This window comes from Coptis chinensis, chromosome 9 (assembly GCF_015680905.1).
Source record: "Coptis chinensis isolate HL-2020 chromosome 9, ASM1568090v1, whole genome shotgun sequence".
Lineage (NCBI taxonomy): Eukaryota > Viridiplantae > Streptophyta > Magnoliopsida > Ranunculales > Ranunculaceae > Coptis > Coptis chinensis.
In genome coordinates this window covers 38,029,577-38,050,218 of record NC_141464.1, presented here as the reverse complement: position 1 = coordinate 38,050,218, position 20,642 = coordinate 38,029,577, and the positions used below count along the sequence as shown (strand labels likewise).

The following is a 20,642-nucleotide window of genomic DNA, read 5'->3' as shown; positions in this document are numbered from 1 at the left end:
TTTACGGTGATCAGGTAACTGCCAAGAACAGTCATCGGGGAACCGTGAAGCGGTTGATCCGCGTACCCGAAGGAGAAAATTCTAATCCTAAGAAGAGGCAAGCATAGCAATTACAGTGCACCTCTGGTGGAGGGGGAGGAGGAGACATTGGCGGGTCCAAAGACGCTCGACGAGATTGAGGTGGTGAATATCGAAAGGGGAAGAGGAGAAGTTCACGTTGATAGGGTCAAATTTGCTAGAATAGTGGAAGGGTAAGTTGATACAGTTCTTGTCCGAAAATAGAGATGTCTTCGCTTGGACAATAGAGGATGTTACTGGATTGGACCCAGAATTCGCTTGTCACCACTTGCATATGAAAGAGGACGCAAAACCCGTGAGGCAAAAGATGCGCAGTATTAGACCGAAATACGCCGAGGGGATCCGTGAAGAGGTCGCAAGGTTGAAAAGGGCGGGGATAATCCGAGAGGTTGAGTTCACAGACTGGTTATCTAACATAGTCATGGTACCAAAAAAGAATGGAAAGGTGCGTATGTGCGTGGATTTTACGGATGTAAATATCGAATGCCCGAAAGACAGTTATCCCATGCAGCGAGTAGATGAGTTGGTGGATAGGACGGCAGGATTCAAGATATTTTCCTTCATGGATGCGTCGATGGGGTACAATCAGGTCGCAATGTATGGGCCAAACCAGAAAAAGACATCGTCTGTGGTGGAGGGCGGCACTTATTGTTATACAAGGATGTCGTTTGGTTTGAAGAAATGCGGGGGTGACCTTCCAGCGATTGGGTGAGAAAATGTTCAAAAACAAGATTCGGAAGGGAATTGAGATTTATATAGATGACATGGTGGAAAAAAGTACGTCGGAAGAGGAATATATAGAGGGTTTGGGAGAGACCTTCGGGATACTACGGAAATATAACTTGAAGCTGAACCCCGAGAAGTGTACATTCGGGGTGAGTACAGGAAAAATTTTGGGTTATATTGTTACTCATAGGGGGATCGAGGCTAACCCCGAGCAAATAAGGTCTTTGGTAGAGATGTCGTCTCTGCAGAATGTGAAGGAAGTACAGAGGTTAGTAGGAAGGGCGCGGCTTTGAATAGATTCATTTTCAAGTCATCCGATAAATGCAGACCGCTGTACAAGTTGTTAAGGAGCACACTGGATTTTGTGTGGACCGCGGAGTGTGAGGAGGCATTTCAAGAATTGAAAAAATATTTGGGCAAAGCACTTTTGTTGTCACGACCCGAGACGGGGGAGAAGTTGTACTTGTGCTTGGGGGCCACGAAATATGCAGTTAGCTCAGTTCTAGTCCGATTGGTAGACAAGATGGAGAAACCGGTGTATTTTCAGAGCAATACATTATTAGACGCAGAAACGCAGTACAGTAGAATTAAGAGGTATGCCTTGGCATTAGTTTTCTCCACCTTGAAGCTGAAACCCTATTTTGAGTCACATGTGGTGGTGGTGGTAACGAATTTACCCCTGAGACAAGCGCTGAAGACAGAAACATCTGGCAGAATGTTGAAGTGGGCCATGATGATGAGTTCCTATGACATACAATATCAGATAAGAACCACAGAAAAGGCGCAGGCAATGGCTGAATTTCTGGCAGAGTTTCCCACAGAGGATCCTACGTGGGGAGAGGAAATGGTCATGGAATTAGAGAGGGAGGGAGAATCAGACCTCTTAGACCCGTGGGATAAGAGGAATGGATAGAGGGTATTCGCGGATGGGTCGGCTACCGATGCATGCAGCGGCATAGGAGTCGTGTTGGTCACACATGATAATGAAAGAATAGAGCAAACCATGAAACTAGGGTTCGCAACATCCAGTAATGAAGCAGAATACGAAGCGGTGATAGCGGGATTGAGAATGGCCGAAGATTTGGGAGTGAAGGAGCTGACAGTATTCTCCGATTCAAATTTGGTGGTGTGTCAAGCGAATGGAAGGTTCGCCGCCCGGTGCCCTAAGATGGCAAGATATTTGGATGTGATGCGCAAACGATCTGTAAAATTCACAAAACTCAGGTTCCTTCATTTGGGCCGCAGAGATAACAGACATGTCGATGCCCTGGCATATGTAGCGGCCGCAATTCCCAGGTCGGAAGAAAGGACAATACGAGTGAGAAGGATGGAGAGACCGAGTACTGAGGATGCAAGAGAAATTTGTCAGGTCGCGGAAGAGAGTGAGGGTTGGATGGATCCGATTAAGCGTTTCTTAGCGGGAAAGGAAGTCACAGATAAGAAGGAGAGAAGAAGATGGGAACAGACATCTCAGAGATATGTTTTGCTAGAGGGAGAGTTATACCGAAAAAACTTCAATGGGCCTCTGTTAAAATGTTTGGGTCTGAGTTTATCAAATGAGGTGCAGGCAGAGTTGCATGAGGGAGATTGCGGGAGCCATTCCGCGGGAAGAACTACGGCACACCGATTGTTGACACAGGGGTATTTCTGGCCCCATATAAAAAGAGATGTCGTAGAATTTGCTAAGAGATGTGACAAATGTTAAAGGTTTGCCCAGCTGATCTTCACCCCTGCGGAACCATTGCATAACGTCTCAAGCCCATGGCCATTCGCAATGTGGGCAATGGATATAGTGGGACCGCTGCCCATGGTCAGCGGTAAACGGAGATTCATGCTCGTAGCCACTGATTATTTCACGAAATGGGTTGAGGTCGTAGCCTTGCAATAGGTGAAGGAGGCACAAGTAGTCAAGTTCTTATGGGAGAATATTATTTGCAAACTTGGACTGTCATATGCCATCATAGCAGACAATGGAACTCAATTCACAGGAGCAAAGTTGGCTGGTTTCTTGAAGGCTTATAAGGTGAAACAGGGGTTCTCGACCCTTACAATCCCGAGGGCAACGGACAGGCAGAGTCATCCAACAAAACTATTATGAACAACCTTAAGAGGAAGTTGGAAGATAGGAAAGGTGCATGGGCAGATGAGTTGAATCATGTACTTTGGGCCTATCGGACCACACCTCGAACGTCCACCCAGGAGACCCCATTCTCGTTAACTTACGGCGTGGAGGCTGTGATCCCTTCTAAGATGGTGGCAGCTACTACGCGAACAAAGGCCATGGAGGATGGATCAAACTGGAGAATATTGGCAGCGGACCTGAATCTGGCAGAGGAGAGAAGAGACACAGCTTGTATAAAGTTGGAAGAGTATCACCACCGATTGCAAAGACAGTACAACAAGAGGGTCAAATCGCGGCAATTCCAAGTAGGTGACATTGTGCTCCGGCGAGTGACGCCTAATACCAGGAAGGAGACAGATGGAAAGTTGGGTCCAAATTGGGAGGGACCTTATACTGTGGTAGATATGGGAGAAGCAGGCACCTACAAATTGCGGACACAAGAAGGCAAAGTGATAGAGAAGCCCTGGAATGTGAGGATGTTAAAAAGATTTCACACTTGAATGTAATGAAGATCTAGAGCAAGAGTTTGAGGCTGTATGTAAATATATAATACAACGACACTTTTGATAAAAGAATATCATGTGTAAGGGCAGCAGTCCAAAATGAACATGGGGCATGGAATTTAAGTGCAGAGAGAGACAGCGGAGGGGATGAGCCCTTCGCTGACACAATGGCGGAGTCGAGCTGGGGCAAGATGAGTTGCCCATACTCGTCTCACGAGACTAGAGAGACCGCGGAGGGGATGAGCCCTTCGTTGGTACTAGGCCAGAGGTGAGTTTAGGGCAAGATGAGTGGCCCCTACTAGCTTCAAAAGGCCATGGAGCCCGCAGAGCGGGATGTTCCCTTTGCAGATGAGAGGCATACACTACACCTGGGTCATGGAAATCAAGCATGAAGAGAGACTACGGAAGGGATGAGCCCTCCGCAAGTACAAGGCCAGAGTTGAGTCTGGGGCAAGACAAGTTGCCCCTACCCGCTTCATGAGAATGTGGAGCCCGCGGAGTGGGACGAGCCCTCTGTGGATGAAAGACATACACTACACATGGGGCAAAGAGAGAGACCTACGAAAAGAACAGCGGAGGGGATGAGTCCTTCACTGACATAAGACCAAAAAGAGGGGATGAGCCCTTCATGGACACGAGGCCAAAGTTGGACCTGGGGCAAGATGAGTTGCCCCAGCAGACGTCCTTAGATTACAGAGCTCGTGGAGTGGGATGAGCCCTCCACAGACAAAAGATGCAAATGACACATGGGGCAATGAAGAATGCCTAGGTAGGATGCACCGCCTAACAAAGAGAGGGCAAGAGCCTAATTATAGTTGCTATGATGGATAGGGGATGATGCTTTGCAATTCAAACGAGTAGATAAAGTCATGAGATACAAGGCAATATTCACACTGAGCAAAATCAAACATCATGGTCATTAACAAAATGGTAGCAAAGAAAAAGGACAATCGCAAGACAAAGAGCGAAACAAATAACAGAGTGCGATGGGGTGACATTGTTTTAATACAGTAAGTTTCTAAAGCATTTCTAAAGCGGGATCAGCAACAGGAGCCTCTTCGGTAGTTCCATCAGTGGTGGCCGCGATGGGATCAGCATCAGATGGAGCCTCGGTAGATTCATCTGTAGCAACGGGTGTCCCATCAGAGATCGCCGCCTGGAGGGTAAGGTCTTCGGTCACAGGGGTTTCAGGAGGGACCTCGGAGGCAAGTGTTTCTTCCATGGCGATCTCTCGAGATTCCGTCACCGAGATAGCGGGTTGCTCAGGGAGAAGCCTTCCTTCCTGAATAAGTCGCGCATGCTCCTCCTGAATTTTCTTGGCCACCCTCTTGTCAGCTAGTAGTTTGAAGCGGTCGCAAAGTATAACCATGTCTGCGTCATGCTGCTTTACTAGCTCGGCGGTAGTATCCCGATGCTACTGATTAAGGGCATCCAAGGTCTCACGATGTTGTTGAAAGAGGGCATCCAGATTGAGCTGGTGGTGCTGAAGAAGCTCTTCCCTTTGACTATTCAAACGCTCATTGACAGAGTCCATATATCGCTGATGGGACGATTCCGCAGACCTAAGTTCATCCTGAACCCAGAGTTTGGCCAACTAGGCAGCTTTTAGATCAGACTGGAGGCCGGCATAGGCAGATTTTAGACCAGTAGGGTCGTTGAGTTCTTTCTCTAGGGAGGCCACCTTGGTTTTGGCACTGAATAGGCCGTGAATCATGAAAGAGATGTCCAGGCTCACCTAGAATCAAAGAAGAGTAGATAAAAAAGAGAGAGAGGGGTACCCTTTCCCAGTTGGTGTATAGCAACGTGTGGTGCTGGTCAAACGAACCTCCGTCCACATAGGTTATATCCTTCGGCAGATGAGCATTATAGAACAAAGAGGAGGCAACGGCGGCATTGTCCAGGGCTAAATCCACTGTAAACACTCGACGGTTGCACACATTGAAAATGGGACAAAAATCCTTTGCAACTGCCAATTTGGATGCCGGCGGTGGGCGGTATTGGTTCTTTGCCAGCCCGTCGTGAGCGGGGAGAGGGTGCAACCTAATGAGGGGGCAAAGAGGTAGGAACTGGTTCTTCAGATGCAGATGTTTGCAGAATGACAGGGGCGGGCTCTTCAAAGGTAGTAGTCCACTGCCTCTTGGAGGGGGGCTGGTCAATAGAAGCCCGCACTTCATGGGAGGGAACTTCCGTCACCTAATCTTCATCAGACTCACTGCCAAACAGTTTTTGCTCACGTACATCCATATCATCAGGAGGAGAATAGGGGGAAGTGTATTGATCATCCTAAGTTGCAATAGAGCGGTAGGAAGGAATGTCGTCTGGAGCCGGAGATAGGGTGCGATCGGGAGACTCAAGAGAAGCGGGGGAATGCGAGGAAGTGTCGAGAGGATGACGGCGGGAGGAACGGGTGTGAGACCTTTTGTTGGGAGGAAGGGAAGCTCGAGGTCGTCGTTCTTTGGGAGGAGGAGGTCTAAAAAATGGAGCGGGGAACCCACCGATGTTGTGGGGAGGGGGAAATGTAAGTAGAAGAGTAGCAGTAGTCGGATGGATACCCAGGCGGTCGGCTTGTGCAAGACCGAGTTCACGAAGCCTTTGGAATATGGGACAAGAGATGCCCGAATAGATTCGAGACTTGGAATCTAATCGCCAACCTACAAAACAAAAAGGAGACATGGATTAGCGACATAAGAGCGGCATGCCGAAAGGGAGAGGAAGAGATAAGACACTCACCGCGTTTTATGAAGGCGAAGTGGGTGAGTGTTAGATCGGAAGGAATGTATGCAGAAAGAAATTGACTTGGCACATATAATGGCTAGTGGGTGCCACACCTTGTCAAAGGTGGTGACGCGGAGTACAAAAGGTTGTTTCCGGGGGGGGGGGGTACGCAAAAGGATTGGTACCCGATGCTGACGTCTTTGGTATTGGTTTTGATATAATATTGGGAATAGATGTCGCAGCTGGTAATTTTAGGTTCGCCAGTTTTGTTGTACGAGTTAGCGGCATAGAGAACCCTCCAAAAATTCCCTATACCCTGGCAAGGGGGAATGTTGAAGTGATTACACACCTCAACATCAAGAAGAGTGAGAGAAAGTCATAGACCAGCGATAATCTATCCTACAGTAACTAAAAGATACCCCAGTCTCTGGGGAACCAGATGGGGATAATGGGTGACAGACGGCACTTGCTCCAACACTATATCGGCCGGAATGTCGTAGGCAGTCCTAATTGCGATCAAATTAGGTCTATAGCATCTAGAAGGGGGTGGCAGTAAAGTGGTTTGACAGCCGGAGGTGGAGGGAACCACAGCAAGGGCGGGACCGGGCGGAGAAGCCTCGCAGTCTGATGAGGAAGACGAAGAGCCACCGGTTTTGGAGCCCGACATGGAGTAGGATGATGAACAGATGCAAAATATAGAATCCACAAAAACACTGAACCAACAAAAGAGAGAAAGAACGAAAATAAAAACTTACCAAAGGGAGAAGACGAAATCGAAGAGTATCGCTGGAGGGGATAGGGAGTCACCAGGGAAACGGAGACTACTAATGCAGATGGTAGAGCAATCGGAAAAAAAGGGGTAAGGAGGCTGAGTAGAGAAAATCGAAAGAGCAAGGGAAGTTGAAGTGAGAGAAGAAAGAGTGGGGAAGAAGTTTAAATAGAGGAGGAACAGAAGCGTAATTATGGGAGATTGAGAAAATCGAAGAGTCAGGCAGACAGTCCAGCCAGAGTGAGACACGTGGAGACGCAAAGTTTGAGGGGCAGCCGAAAACACGCGTGATGAGTGCAGTCCCATCACACGCAAATCGAGGAAAGGTGACGTGAGCAGGGGAAACAGAATAAAAATGAGAATTCTCGACCCCGGATCCATTACCAGGACCGCGGAGTTGAGAAGGGGCATTTGTAGTAGAGTGTTGGAAGTTGGACTAAGTCAGCGGTGCAGAGGATAGGAGGCAACATAAGGAAAGAAAAGGAGGAGTACAGGATTAGTACTGCGGAACCCTAGACCACGACGTGGCATATGTACGGCAGCCAGGAGATCCATGAGATGAGGAGACAGGTGGACGACTAAGGGGATGAGGAGGGGAGATATAAAAAGAAGAGGAGGGGAAGAGAAAAAGGGGAGGCCGCTAAAAGAAGAGAGGGGAGAAACAGTAAAAAGAAAAGAAAGAGAGAGATCTAGGAGAGGAGATTTTTAGGGTTCATACAGCTATGTTATATCTCTTAGGCAAGGAAGGTTAATACATGCTAAATGAAGCTCAATCATCCACCCATTCTTCAGTTTAATTATTGGGATCGATGATGTTTCAATAGCGAAGTCAATCCCTTGACTAGTGAGTGGGAACATGGATATCCTAGAAATGGTGAAATTTCTTAGGTAAATAAAAATAGCGTTTATTTGATGATTAACACACACTATAATTACTACTTTTGGCAATATGATTGTGGGGGACATATATTGTCATCAATATATTCACGACACGTGTCATTGCTATTTATCATATCTTGAGACTAACTTATTAGATAATTACAATTAGTCATCTCAATAGTCATGAGTTACCAAATTCTTACAAAATGAACATAAATACATGCATTAAAGATCATCAATGAATAGAGCACCAAAGGTGGATCTCATTCAATTCATGGAGCACCAAACGGGAGAGGGAATTCTATATATTTCCTCTCCACTCTCTAAACAAAGGGAGGATCCTAGGCTTCTTCTCCGCTCTCCATCTTCTCCGTTCACCATCGACCACTCTATCACTCGAATCAAAACAATGAACTACGTTCGACTTGATTCTAGTTTGTCAGGGAACTGGATACGTAGGCAGTTCGTGTTCGGGTTAATACGATACCAATCAATCCTCACTACACAGATAACTTGTAGTTGAACAAACAACAATCTCCATACAATTCTAAATATCTACTACAACCTAGCTAACATGCCTAACTCTCTAAACAACTATTAACAACAAATAATAATGCAAAGAAGAGTAAACAAGCATACCACAACACAAAGATATAACGTGGTTCGACCAATGGTGCCTATTTCCACAAGAGCTAATCTTTTTATAAAGTGGGAAGGAAGATTACAATCACTCCTTTCAGTCTCTCACCTTACTAGATCACTCCTCTCTCTTTACAGGCTTGTCTCTCAGTAAAGATTATCTCTCAATCTTGATTGCTTTCAAGATTGGGTTTTCTCTCTCTTGTGTTATCTTTTTCGTGTTGCTTAGGTTTTTCAAAACCTTGTTTCTATTTTATATAGTAACCCGCAATCTCTCGCAGTTACTGTAGCAACTAGAAACTCCGAAAATAGACATAGGTGCGCCTTAGGCAAACCAATGTCGTGGCTACCTCAAAGTACCGTGTTGTTCTGTTCATGGTGCTGGGCGCACTTTGGGCAAGACCAAATTGGCTGGCCAACCTTCTTCACTTATAAACTGAACTTCTTTTTCTCTCCTCATGTGAGGGATAACTCCAACAATTTCCCCCTCCCGAACAATGAGGGGAATACCTCCATGCAATTTCCAAATCAACAGGAGGAGTCTACTACTATTCTAGCGGTAGCACAGGAAACATCAAACTTACCTTTTAGTAAGACTTTGGTCATCATATCCGACCCGTTCTTGTCGGTATGGATCTTCTCAATACACAAATGCTTGTCTTCGAGTACTTCTCTAATCCAATGATAACGCACGTGTATGTGCTTGGATCTAGAATGAAAACTCGGATTCTTGCTCAAATGGATGGCGCTCTGACAGTCACATAAGACTACAAACTCTTTCTATTTTAGCCCTAGTTCATCGAAGAACCTCTTCATCCATAGCATTCTTTGCAACACTCAGTGGCTGCAATATACTCGACTTCTATAGTGGAGAGGGCAACACACTTTTGTAACTTAGTTTGCCAAGAAACTGCTCCCCCTGCAAAAGTAACCAGATAACCAGAGGTGGACTTCATCGAGTCAACATCACCTGCCATGTCTGCATCAGTGTAGCATTCAAGTAAGGGCTTATTTCAACCAAAACACAAACACAATTTGGAAGTGCCCTTGAGATATCTCAATATCCACTTAACACCTTCCCAATGCTCCTTACCCGGATTTGACAGAAATCGGCTTATAACACCAATGGTGAAAGCAATATCCGATCTTGTACACACCATTGCATACATCAAGCTACCCACTGCGGATGTATAAAGAATCTTTTCCATCTAACTCTACTCATGCTCACCCTTTGGACACATCTCTTTGGTCATGTGGAACTAGCCACCAAGCGGACAACTGGCTGGCTTTACTTGATCCATGTTGAATCTCATCAACACCTTCTCAATGTAGCTTTCTTGAGAAAGCCACAACTTCCCACTCTTTCTATCACGAGTGATCCGCATCCCAAGTATCTTCTTTGCTTGACCCAAATCCTTCATCTCAAAGGACTTACTGAAGTCTTTCTTCAGCTTGGATATCTTGTTGACGTTTGGACCAACTATCAACATATCACCCACATACAACAAGAGCACTATGAAATCCCTGTCTGGAAATTTCTGAACAAACACACAATGATCGGAAGTAGACTTCTTGTATCCTTGCTTCGCCATAAAGAAATCAAACTTTATGTACCACTGTCTCGGTGCCTGCTTCAACCCATACAAGCTTTTTATCAGTTTGCATACTAGGTGCTCCTTGTCTTTGACCTCAAACCCTTCTGGTTGGTCCATGTAGACATCTTCTTCAAGGTCTCCATGAAGAAAAGTTGTCTTGACATCTAGTTGCTCAACCTCTAGGTTCATACTTGCGGTCATACCCAATACCACCCGGATAGAAGTCATCTTGACTACAGGAGAGAAAATCTCATCAAAGTCAATACCTTTCCTTTGACGAAATCCCTTCACAACAAGGCAAGCTTTGTGCCTTGGGTGTAGATTATTCTCCTCATGCTTGACTTTGTAGATCCACTTATTCTTGAGAATTTTTCTTCCTTCTGGTTTCTCAATTAACTCATAAATGTGATACTTATGCAAAGAATCCATCTCATCATGCATGGTCTTCAACCACTTCCCTTTGTTTGTACCTTCATGAGCCTCTTGATAGTATATAGGTTATCCACCATCTGATAGTAGAACATATGTATGTGGTGGATACCTGGTTGAAGCTTGTCTCTCTCTGTCTGACCTCCTTGCCCCATCTGCTGGTGCCTCAGGAGGATGCACTTCTGCTTGCTCTGGTGGTGGTTCATGCACTTCATTTACATTTTCTATATCAATAGGTTCTATCCCATTATGAGCAATAGGATTCTCATCATGAGCTTCAAGCCCATAGTTCTCTGCATTCTCAATGCCTTATTCATGTTCCACAGTAAGAACTTCTGATTCTCATCATGAGCTTCAAGCCCATGGTTCTCTGCATTCTCAATGCCTTATGCATGTTCCACAGTAAGAACTTCTGGTTCTGAATCAACAAGATCATTAGTGAAAGCTTGTAGCTTCTCACCCTCCTCAAAGTCTGTTATGGTTTGGTCTTCTAAGAACACAACATCTCGACTTCGGATTACCTTCTGGTTAATCAGATTATAGAGTTTGTAGCCAAACTTCTCATTCTCATAACCCAGAAAAATGCATTGCTTGGCTTTGTCATCGAGCTTGGATCTTTCATCCTTCGGAATATGCAAAAATGCCCTGCACCCAAATACCCTTAAGTATCTATAATCAACATCTCTGCCTGACCATACTCTCTTTGGATAATCACTATTCAGAGGCTTCGATGGCGATAGGTTGATCACATGTATAGCTGTGCGCATTGCTTCTACCCAGTAGCTTCTAGATAACTTAGAGTGAGACAACATGCATCTCATCCTCTCTATAATGGTCCAATTCATCCTCTCGGCTATACCATTCTGTTACGGTGTCTTGGGAAAGGTCTGCTCATGACGAATCCCATGACTCTGGCAATACTTTTCAAATGGCCCAATGTACTCACCCCTATTATTTGAGCAAATACACTTCATAAGCTTTCATGTCTCTCTTTCCACCATGCTATGGAATTTCTCAAATACGCCAAGTACTATATCCTTGGTCTTCAGACTATATGCCCATACCTTTCTCAACGCATCATCAATGAAGGTCACGAAATATAAAGCTCCCCCGTGGGACTTTACTTTTATAGGACCACATAAATCTGTGTGCTTTAGTTCAAGGACGTTGTCCTTTCTGTGAGACGGGAATCTTTGAAAAGACACCTTGTGTTGCTCTCCTACCAAACAATGAGTACATCTATTTAAATGTGTTCATTTGATTTCTGGCAAGGCCTTTTGATTGGCAAGAACTTCTATGCTTTTTTTGCTCATATGACACAGTCTCTTGTGCCATAGTTCGGAGGAAGCTTCTTCTTCTGTAGCATTTACTTCTGCTTTACACAAACTAGCCTGTGTTTTGTAAAAAGAGCAAGTTTTCTTCCCTTTGGCTGCTACAATGGAACCTCTGCTCAGTTTCCATAACCCGTTACCAAACGAGTTTATAAAGCCATCATCATCTAACTTCTCAGTAAAAATTAGGCTTAGCCGAATGTCAAGAACATGTCTTACATCATTGAATGTCAAGGTGTATCCGACATTGGTTTCTATATGAACATCCCTATTGCTTGCAATCTTCGAGACTCCACTGTTGCCCATCTTTACTTCACTATATTCACCACAACTGTAGGTAGTGAAGAATTTCCTGTGCAGTGTGACGTGATAGGATGATCATGTATCTATCACCTACTCTGTATCTTGGCATGAGGTACTAAGACAGCGCTCACCACAATCTGACACAATTCCCACTAGACCATCATCGACTAGTGCGGTAGTATCTCTACCTGAGTTTCCGTTCCTCTTTACCATGTTTTCATATACACAGTTATTCTTCTCATCCCTCTTCAGAGTTCTGCACTCATACCTGAAGTGACCCTTGGTGGCACAGTCGTAACATTGCCTTTTTGCCTTAGGAATTCTAGCTTCACCCCTAGATTTGCTTCTGTCATCACCTCTAGAATGAGATAGTTTTCTACTTCTACCTCTCCCCCATTTCTCTATGACAAGGATCTCTGTGTAAGAGGAGCTGCTTCTTGAACTCCTTCTAGTCTCCCCATTCAACAAGGACGTGGTAGCCATCTCCATGGAGATGATTCCATCCTTAGTTGATCCGTGTATATAAACTGCTAACGTCTCCCAACTTTCAGGTAGAGAGTTTAATAGAAACAAAGCCTCAACTTCATCTCCCATATTAATCTTCATCAAATGCAACTGATTGATGGTATTATGTACTTCATTAAGATGCTCAGACTTTGAATAACCTTCTTGGTACTTTTTTTTTTTATTGGTAAGCCTGCTTTTAAATGAGATCAGTAACTCTTTGATGCTGGCGGGGTTCGAGCCCCAAACCTCTGGTATCATCACCCAAAGGTTTTACCGACTTTGCTAGTCGGCACCTGCACCTTCTTGGTACTTCGTGTTGGCAAACTTCTTAACGTGCAGCACTTTGTTTCCGCCCGACTTCCTCTCATAGAGGTCTTCGAGTTTCTTCCACAAGCCAAAATTTGTAGTCTCTTGGGATACATGGTGAAAGACATTGTCGTCAATCCACTGTCGAATGTACCCAATTGCTTTTCTGCCAAGCTTGCTCCACTCAGCCGCAGCAACCGATTCCGATTTTTCTCCTCCATTCTCAATGGGTTGTGCCAAGTCCTTGCAATAGAGCAAGTCTTCCATCTTGGCTTTCCAAATGGTGTAGTTCTTCCTATTCAAACTCGTCATGCGAGTGTTCACAGAATGGTCCATCTCTACAAGTTATTAAAACTCAAATCTTCTCTTAGGAATTTTGTCAAACACCTTCTGACCAAGATTTGGATAACACCAGGCTAATCTAACCAAGGGCTCGATACCACTTGTTGGGGTTAATATGATACCAATCAATCCCCACTACACAGATAACTTGTACTTGAACCAACAACAATCTCCAGACAATTCTAAATATCTACTACAACCTAGCTAACATTCCCAACTCTCTAAACAACTATTAACAACAAATAATAATGCAAAGAAGAGTAAACAAGCATACCACAACACAAAGATATACCGTGGTTCAGCCAATGGTGCCTACTTCCACAAGAACTAATCCTTTTATAAAGTGGGAAGGAAGATTACAATCACTCCTTTCAGTCTCTCACCTTACTAGATCACTCCTCTCTTTTTACAGGCTTGTCTCTCTGTAAAAGTTATCTCTAAATCTTGTGTTGTCTTTTTCGTGTTGCTTAGGTTTTCCAAAACCTTGTTTCTGTTTTATATAGTAACCCGCAATCTCGCGGTTACTGTAGCAACCAAAAACTCCGAAAATAGACATGGGCGCGGGCGTGCCTTGGGCAAGGCCAATGTCGAGTGCGCGCGCCCTCAAAGTATTGTAAGTTGTTCACGGCATTGGCGCAAGCGCGCCTTGGGCAAGACCAAAATGAGCGCGTGCGCTCAACCTTCTTCATGCAAACTGAACTTCTTTTTCTCTCCTCATGTGAGGGATAACTCCAACAGTTCGATCCGCCGAACTCAGTCACAATATCATTCTACCCAAATCATCAACACCTCTAAGGTTAGACGAAATATAACCTTTACATTGGCGCCGTCTGTGGGGAGAATTTCTTGGAAATTCATCTACTAAACTTTCAATTGCTCCACTCGATCTTTAATTTATGAAATATTCGGTTTCTAAGCCCATGAAGCTTGGTTGAAAAGCACATCACTGAATGGCATTAGAAGCGTTTCTGGGAATGATAATATATTACCACTGAAGTCAAAAATAACAAGTTAATGGCCAGTTCGCAACAATCAAAAAGGCAGAGTTATAAAGAGAGCGTTCTAAAGAGAGATAAGTCTATCTTTGAATATGCTCTTTGAATATGCTTCATTTATCTTAAACTATGTTCTTTGCATCACTTCTGTTAATCTGCAAACACTCATATGTTGCGGGTCGTTCATGGTCATAGCATGAGATCCATTTTCTGTGCATCTAGAATATTTTTACCACTCTCCTTCTACACATCAATTCCATGTTATGATACATGTCTTGCACAAAAGTCAAACACTTAATTTATTGAAGAATACCAGTTACCATCAGAAAATGATAATCACATTTGATGGTTCACATGCATAGTTTGTTTCATTTATATTCAATTTCCAACTGACAGCAGTGAGACATCCTCATGCTATGTACTTGGAGATAATATTACTCTCTTTAAGCTAAGGGACTGATAAGGTCAACGACCTACTCAAAGCCTTAAGCAATTGAGCGACCTACGTTCCAGCTCCAGATATTCAATTTCATTTTTCTGAATCATAATGCTTCTCATTAGCACTTATCTTTATATTGCTTTGCATCCATTTTCAACGAATGGGCTTAAGCTTGGAATGTTAGCTAACATGCATGTGTTCAATGGCCTGTCCATTACACAATTACACCAATTACCGAAATTAATTGGAGGGTCATTCATTCATGCTATAACATACACCAAGGCACATGCATATGGAGCACCATTACATTAAGATTTTAATTAAAATCATAGGCTAGCAGTACGCGTTGAATAGCCATTAAAACGACAATCCGTCAGTTTTCGAATCCAATTCATTTCTTATCCTATTATTGAAACCATGTGTTCCTTTTGGCTAAATCAATACGTACTCTACTACAAAGAACCAGGACACACCTCCGTAGTCGAGATCATACTATAAGCTCGTGAATTACCAACTACATATACAAGTTCAGCACTCATATTACGCTATCGTGAGCTACAGGTTCAGGAATCGGAAGATTTTGAGCAACCTAATCATGGGCATGTCATATCCCGGTTAACAGATTTAACTAATTACTTTTCATACAACACTCTCTTTGGCAGGTCGCCTGTACTAGGAATTGGTGCTACCATAACACTGTAGCACGGAGATATACTTTAGTATAACAATACAAGTTTCAAATCTCTGAATTAACACCACCCAGACATTACAAACTGTCGAATTAAGAGGTCGTTCACTTCTTTACCCATTAAGAGCAGGTCGCTTACACGGTCGCGAGTGGTCAACCTCCTTCGTAATTTATTAAAGTCAAACTTGATTGATCGAAAATTGTTGCCAACAAGTTTGCATACAGGTTACTCAAATTACAAACTAGGAGCTCGCAATAGCCATATGCTCAGTACAATCCGGCTACGACTTGAGCTCGGCTCAGTTTATCTCCAAATTATCATTTATTTTGTTCTAATTCCTTTTGGATATTAGTTCAATCTAGTACAGGTCAATAAAGCTCCAAACTAGGGGCTAACCACAACCATCTCTGGACTGGGGCTTATTAATTATTGCCACCTAAACATGTTTAATTCAGTTATTGTACTCTACGCATCTCCAGAATTACTACCGCATCTATAGTACTAGCTCACATTTTTTACAGGTCAATCGAGCTCCAAAACTGGGGCTAGTTACAGTCACGCCAATTTAAGGCTAGCTATCAACTACGACCTCCAAAATCAAAACGCTCACTAGAGCCACCCGATCACTCGAACTAAAACATTCTACAGAGCTTAAACGTTCTCCACATTAAAACCCTCACTCGAGCTCAAGGCTACATAGCTCAGAGGCTACTTAGCCTTAACATTTCTCGCTAGTTGGAGACCTATATTTCTAGGTTCAACTAAGTGCAGAACGCTCTCTAAAAGTAAAACATTCAAACGAACTCAAACGTTCTCCAAAGCTTAATCGTTCTGAATGACTAAACGCTCACTCGAGCTCAAACCCTATATAGCGTCACCACTTCTCACTAGTTGGGGACCTATACTTCTAGGACCGACTCAATGCAAAATGCTCTCTAAGAGCACCAAGCTCCCATGGGCCACATCGCTTACTCGAGCAGAACGCTTCCATAAGCAGAACGCTTCCATAAGCACTAAAAGGTCCCTTGACCTACTCGAGCAGAACACTTACATAAGCACTAACAAGTCCCTCGACCTACGCTCACTCAAGCAGAATGCTTCCATAAGCACTAAAAGGTCCCTTGACCTACTGGAGCATAACACTTACATAAGCGCTAACAGGTCCCTCAACCTACACTCACTCGAAATGAGCTTCTATAATGTTTCCATAAGCCCTCACAAAAAAGGTCCCTTGATAAAATCAACAAAATAGTAACACTTACATAAGTGCTAAAAAGTCCCTTGACCTACGTTCACTCGAGCGGAACACTTCTATAAGCACTAAAAGGTCCCTTGACCTACTGGAGCAAAATGCTTACATAAGTGCTAAAAGGTCCATTGACCTGCGCTCACTCGAGCAGAATGTTTCCATAAGCACTAAAAGGTCCCTTGACCTACTGGAGCAGAACGCTTCTATAAGCGTTAAAAGGTCCCTTGACCTGCGCTCACTCGAGCAGAACGCTTCTATAAGCACTAAAAGGTCCCTTAACCTACTGGAGCAGAACGCTTACATAAGCGCTAACAAGTCTCTCGACCTACGCTCACTCGAGCAGAACGCCTCCATAAGTACTAAAAGGTCCATTGACCTACTGGAGCAGAACGATTACATAAGTGCTAACAGATCACTTGACCTACTGGAGCAGAACGCTTACATAAGCACTAAAAGGCCCCTTGACCTGCGCTCACTTGAGCAGAATGCCTACTTAATTTAAGCATTAAAGGTCCAAGACCTACGCTCACTAGAGCAGAATGCTCACACACCCTCCAACACGCTCAATGTTCCACTTGGACATGTGTCAAATTATTTCTACCTCATCAGATCGTTCTTAAGAAAGCACGACCTAACGAGAGAGGGTTGTATGGGAGACATATATTGTCATCAATATATTCACGACACGTGTCATTGCCATTTATCATATCTTGAGACTAACTTATTGGATAATTACAATTAGTCATCTCAAGAGTCATGAGTTACCAAATGGTTACAAAATGAACATAAATACATGCATTAAAGATCATCAATGAATAGAGCACCAAAGATGGATCTCATTCAATTCATGGAGCACCAAGGGGGGGAGGGAATTCTATATATTTCCTCTCCATTCTCTAAACAAAGGGAGGATCCCAGGCTTCTTCTCCGCTCTCCATCTTCTCCGTTCATCATCGATCACTCTATCACTCGAATCTAAACAATGAATTACGTTCAATTTGATTCCAATTCATCAGAGAACTGGATACGTAGGCAGTTCGATCCACTGAACTCAGTCACAATATCATTCTACCCAAATCATCAACGCCTGTAAGGTTAGACGAAATATAACCTTTACAATGATGATGATGTTTCTTAGGCGAAAGTCATTTTGTTAATAATAATTAGGTGATTAGTAAAAAAAATAGTAACTAAATATCAACTGCTTGATTACTTGAGATCAATCTTACTTGGGGAATACGTACAAGTGTACAACTACAATGTGCCGATTAGTAACAGTAACTGACAGTAAGAATCCTCTAATTTAGTCAATATCTTGTAACCATATGTCAACAATCCCATGTAACAAAGATCTTTGACATAATGGTACATGGTTAATCACTTAAAGCTAAACATATATGGACGACGAAGTTTGCAAGGTTTCTAGCTTAGATACCATGCATCAATATTTTGCTGGATATGAAGCCTTAAAAGCTCCTGACCTAAAGCCACCAACGCTAGAATTATTACTCTGAGTGCTACATCATGTCACGTATGCTCACATTTGAAGACAAGCTAGAAAAGGAGTTTGCCCGCCCACTCCCTGTATATTGACAATTGATATACGGGTACCCTTGATTTACATTCTGATTTCCTTGTCAAAACTTTCTTGTAATCACCACATACCATATGCTTTGCAACAAAAGAACAATGAATAAGACAGAATGCGAGAACAGTTTCCAATCAGATCGAAACAAGAAAAACCTAGTTTTTGCCACCAGAATGTTAGATGCTAACGTACCATTTTCACCTACTTCCTTTTCGATGGTCACAAACAAAACTTGTATAGTGTGCTCCGCTGGAGACCTCTATATCTTCCATTCTCTTATACATGTTTCAATTCCCCGATCAAGCAATATAGACTATTTATAATTAGTACCATCCCCCACATACTCTGAACTCACTCTCTTCCCATGGGTTCTCTCCCAACCCCTTCCCTACCACCACCACCACAAGAAAATCAACCTATTGAGCACTACATTTACGCCTCATTTTGTGCACTTGACCGATACCCAAACCCAAACATGTCTAATTGGGTCGAGTGTTATGACCCAGTAACCAAAACATGGCGACGCATTGGATCAATACCGGGCTTAATGGAAAACTATGTCCTTAAAGGTAATGCTATGGTTTCCATTCGGGACTCTATTTATATAATAGGTGGCAGGCTTTGTTACAAAGAAGCAGGTCCTGGTTACAGCGGTGATCCAGAGCAAATTACTGAGAGGGACATTGAAGTTCGTTCGATGGTATTGCGGTACAACGTTCGTACCCAAGAATGGTCAAGATGTGCACCACTTCGCGTCCCACGATTCGATTTTGCTTGTACAGTATGTGACAACAAGATCTATGTGGCAGGAGGACAATGTACCTTGGGCAGTGCTAGAGGGATTTCATCAGCTGAGGTATATGACCCTACAACTAATGAATGGAGCCCGTTACCCAATATGAGTACATTGCGGTATAAGTGTGTAGGAGTCACATGGCAAGGCAAGATCCATGTAGTTGGGGGCTTTGCTGAGAGGGGTGATACTAATTGCATGATGGTAGTTCCAATATACGCCCCAGAACGAAGCTCCGCCGAGGCGTTCAACACATTGACAGGCAAATGGGAGCTGATCGTCGGAATGTGGCAACTAGATGTCCCACCCTATCAAATTGTACCTGTTAATGGAAGGTTATTCAGCTCAGGTGACTGCCTGAATGCATGGAAGGGTCATATAGAGTCTTATGATGGGAAACTACAGTTATGGAACATGGTTGATGGATCACATCTGCAAACACTGTCCTCACCAATCTCTACCTCTGATGCCACATGTACAAACACAAGGCGTTACCTCACTATGGCACCCATTGGCACCCACTTATACTTCTTAGCTGGTTATAGGATGCAAGGGGAGCTTGTAAGATCTACATCAGCTGTTCACAAATTCGACACGTCAGCAGACGGGGATCCATGGACTAGCTTTGAGCCAATTGAAGAAGAGGGTGACAAGGAACTTTGTGGCCAGTGTTGTGTTGTTCAAGTATAATCACGAGTTATGGGGACCTAGTTTTGTGATACAACACTAAAAGGTGAATTCCCTATGGAAAACAAATATGCTGTGGAAACCATTCTCTCATATATCTTAGCCTCTTCTAGTCATTTAGTATTCATAGACTTATAACAGTTCTATGTAACGAATGAGTATGAAAGAAGGCTATTTCAAATTGCTGAGCAAGATATACGTCATAATACTGATATTGTCATACATAAATATATTTTCATAGGGTAATAGTTTAGATAATCGAGCACATCAAATGCTTTTCGACGCCATTCCAGATACTAAAGTTAATAAAAGCATTGGTTTTGCCGCAATAGGATTATAATTTTAATTTATAATTCCAAATTGCAATGGAAGCTTCTTGATGTCCAACGTAACAAAATTAGAACGCTGGTTACTTCGGTGCTTTGAATCTTCTCTTCGTTTTTTTCCTTACAGTTTGCGTTGGGTGAAAGTTTTTGATGTATAAATAAATCTTTGATCACATATTGCTATTGAACTTCCTATAAACAGAGTATTGAGGATTTGAGGCTGAATCTAAATCTTTTTGTAATTTTGTTGACAGTAAAATGATTTCACGTAAGCAAGAGCAATTCCAGAATTGGTATCATTTAGCCCCAATCAAAACGCGTCATATATGACTCAGCCATGTATCATACATCAGCTATGTCGCGAAACCATATAATGATTAATTATAGACTCATTTAGCACCCAGGTTCGATTATGGACGAAAGGATGGCTGGGATCTTATATGGTTTACGTATATACATCATTCGTCACTAGCAATTTTTTACCCCAATTTCCTCAATTTCTTTTGTTATTTCAGTGAAATGTGTTCCCACTAAGACATACCTTAAGTTTTGATGAGTTCCCCAAGAACAAAATTTCAAACTAGAAAGGGGATAAGCAGGTAATACTTGCACAGGCTGAACAATTTTTCTTT

General features: G+C 43.3%; 3 protein-coding genes across 3 annotated transcripts; all 3 read left to right on the top strand.

Moving 5' to 3' along the window:
• Positions 1-1,807: 1,807 nt before the first annotated feature.
• On the top strand, positions 1,808-2,509 carry LOC147475868 (uncharacterized). Its single transcript, XM_086585557.1, has one exon. It carries the CDS (start codon positions 1,808-1,810, stop codon positions 2,507-2,509), a length of 702 nt encoding a protein of 233 aa, XP_086441683.1.
• Positions 2,510-2,898: 389 nt separating this feature from the next.
• LOC147475867 (uncharacterized) lies at positions 2,899-3,426 on the top strand. The gene has a single exon (XM_086585556.1). The coding sequence runs from the start codon at positions 2,899-2,901 to the stop codon at positions 3,424-3,426; it is 528 nt and encodes a 175-aa protein (XP_086441682.1).
• Positions 3,427-18,163: 14,737 nt separating this feature from the next.
• On the top strand, positions 18,164-20,013 carry LOC147475866 (uncharacterized). Its single transcript, XM_086584345.1, has one exon. The coding sequence runs from the start codon at positions 18,569-18,571 to the stop codon at positions 19,685-19,687; it is 1,119 nt and encodes a 372-aa protein (XP_086440471.1). The 5' UTR covers positions 18,164-18,568; the 3' UTR covers positions 19,688-20,013.
• Positions 20,014-20,642: the final 629 nt, after the last annotated feature.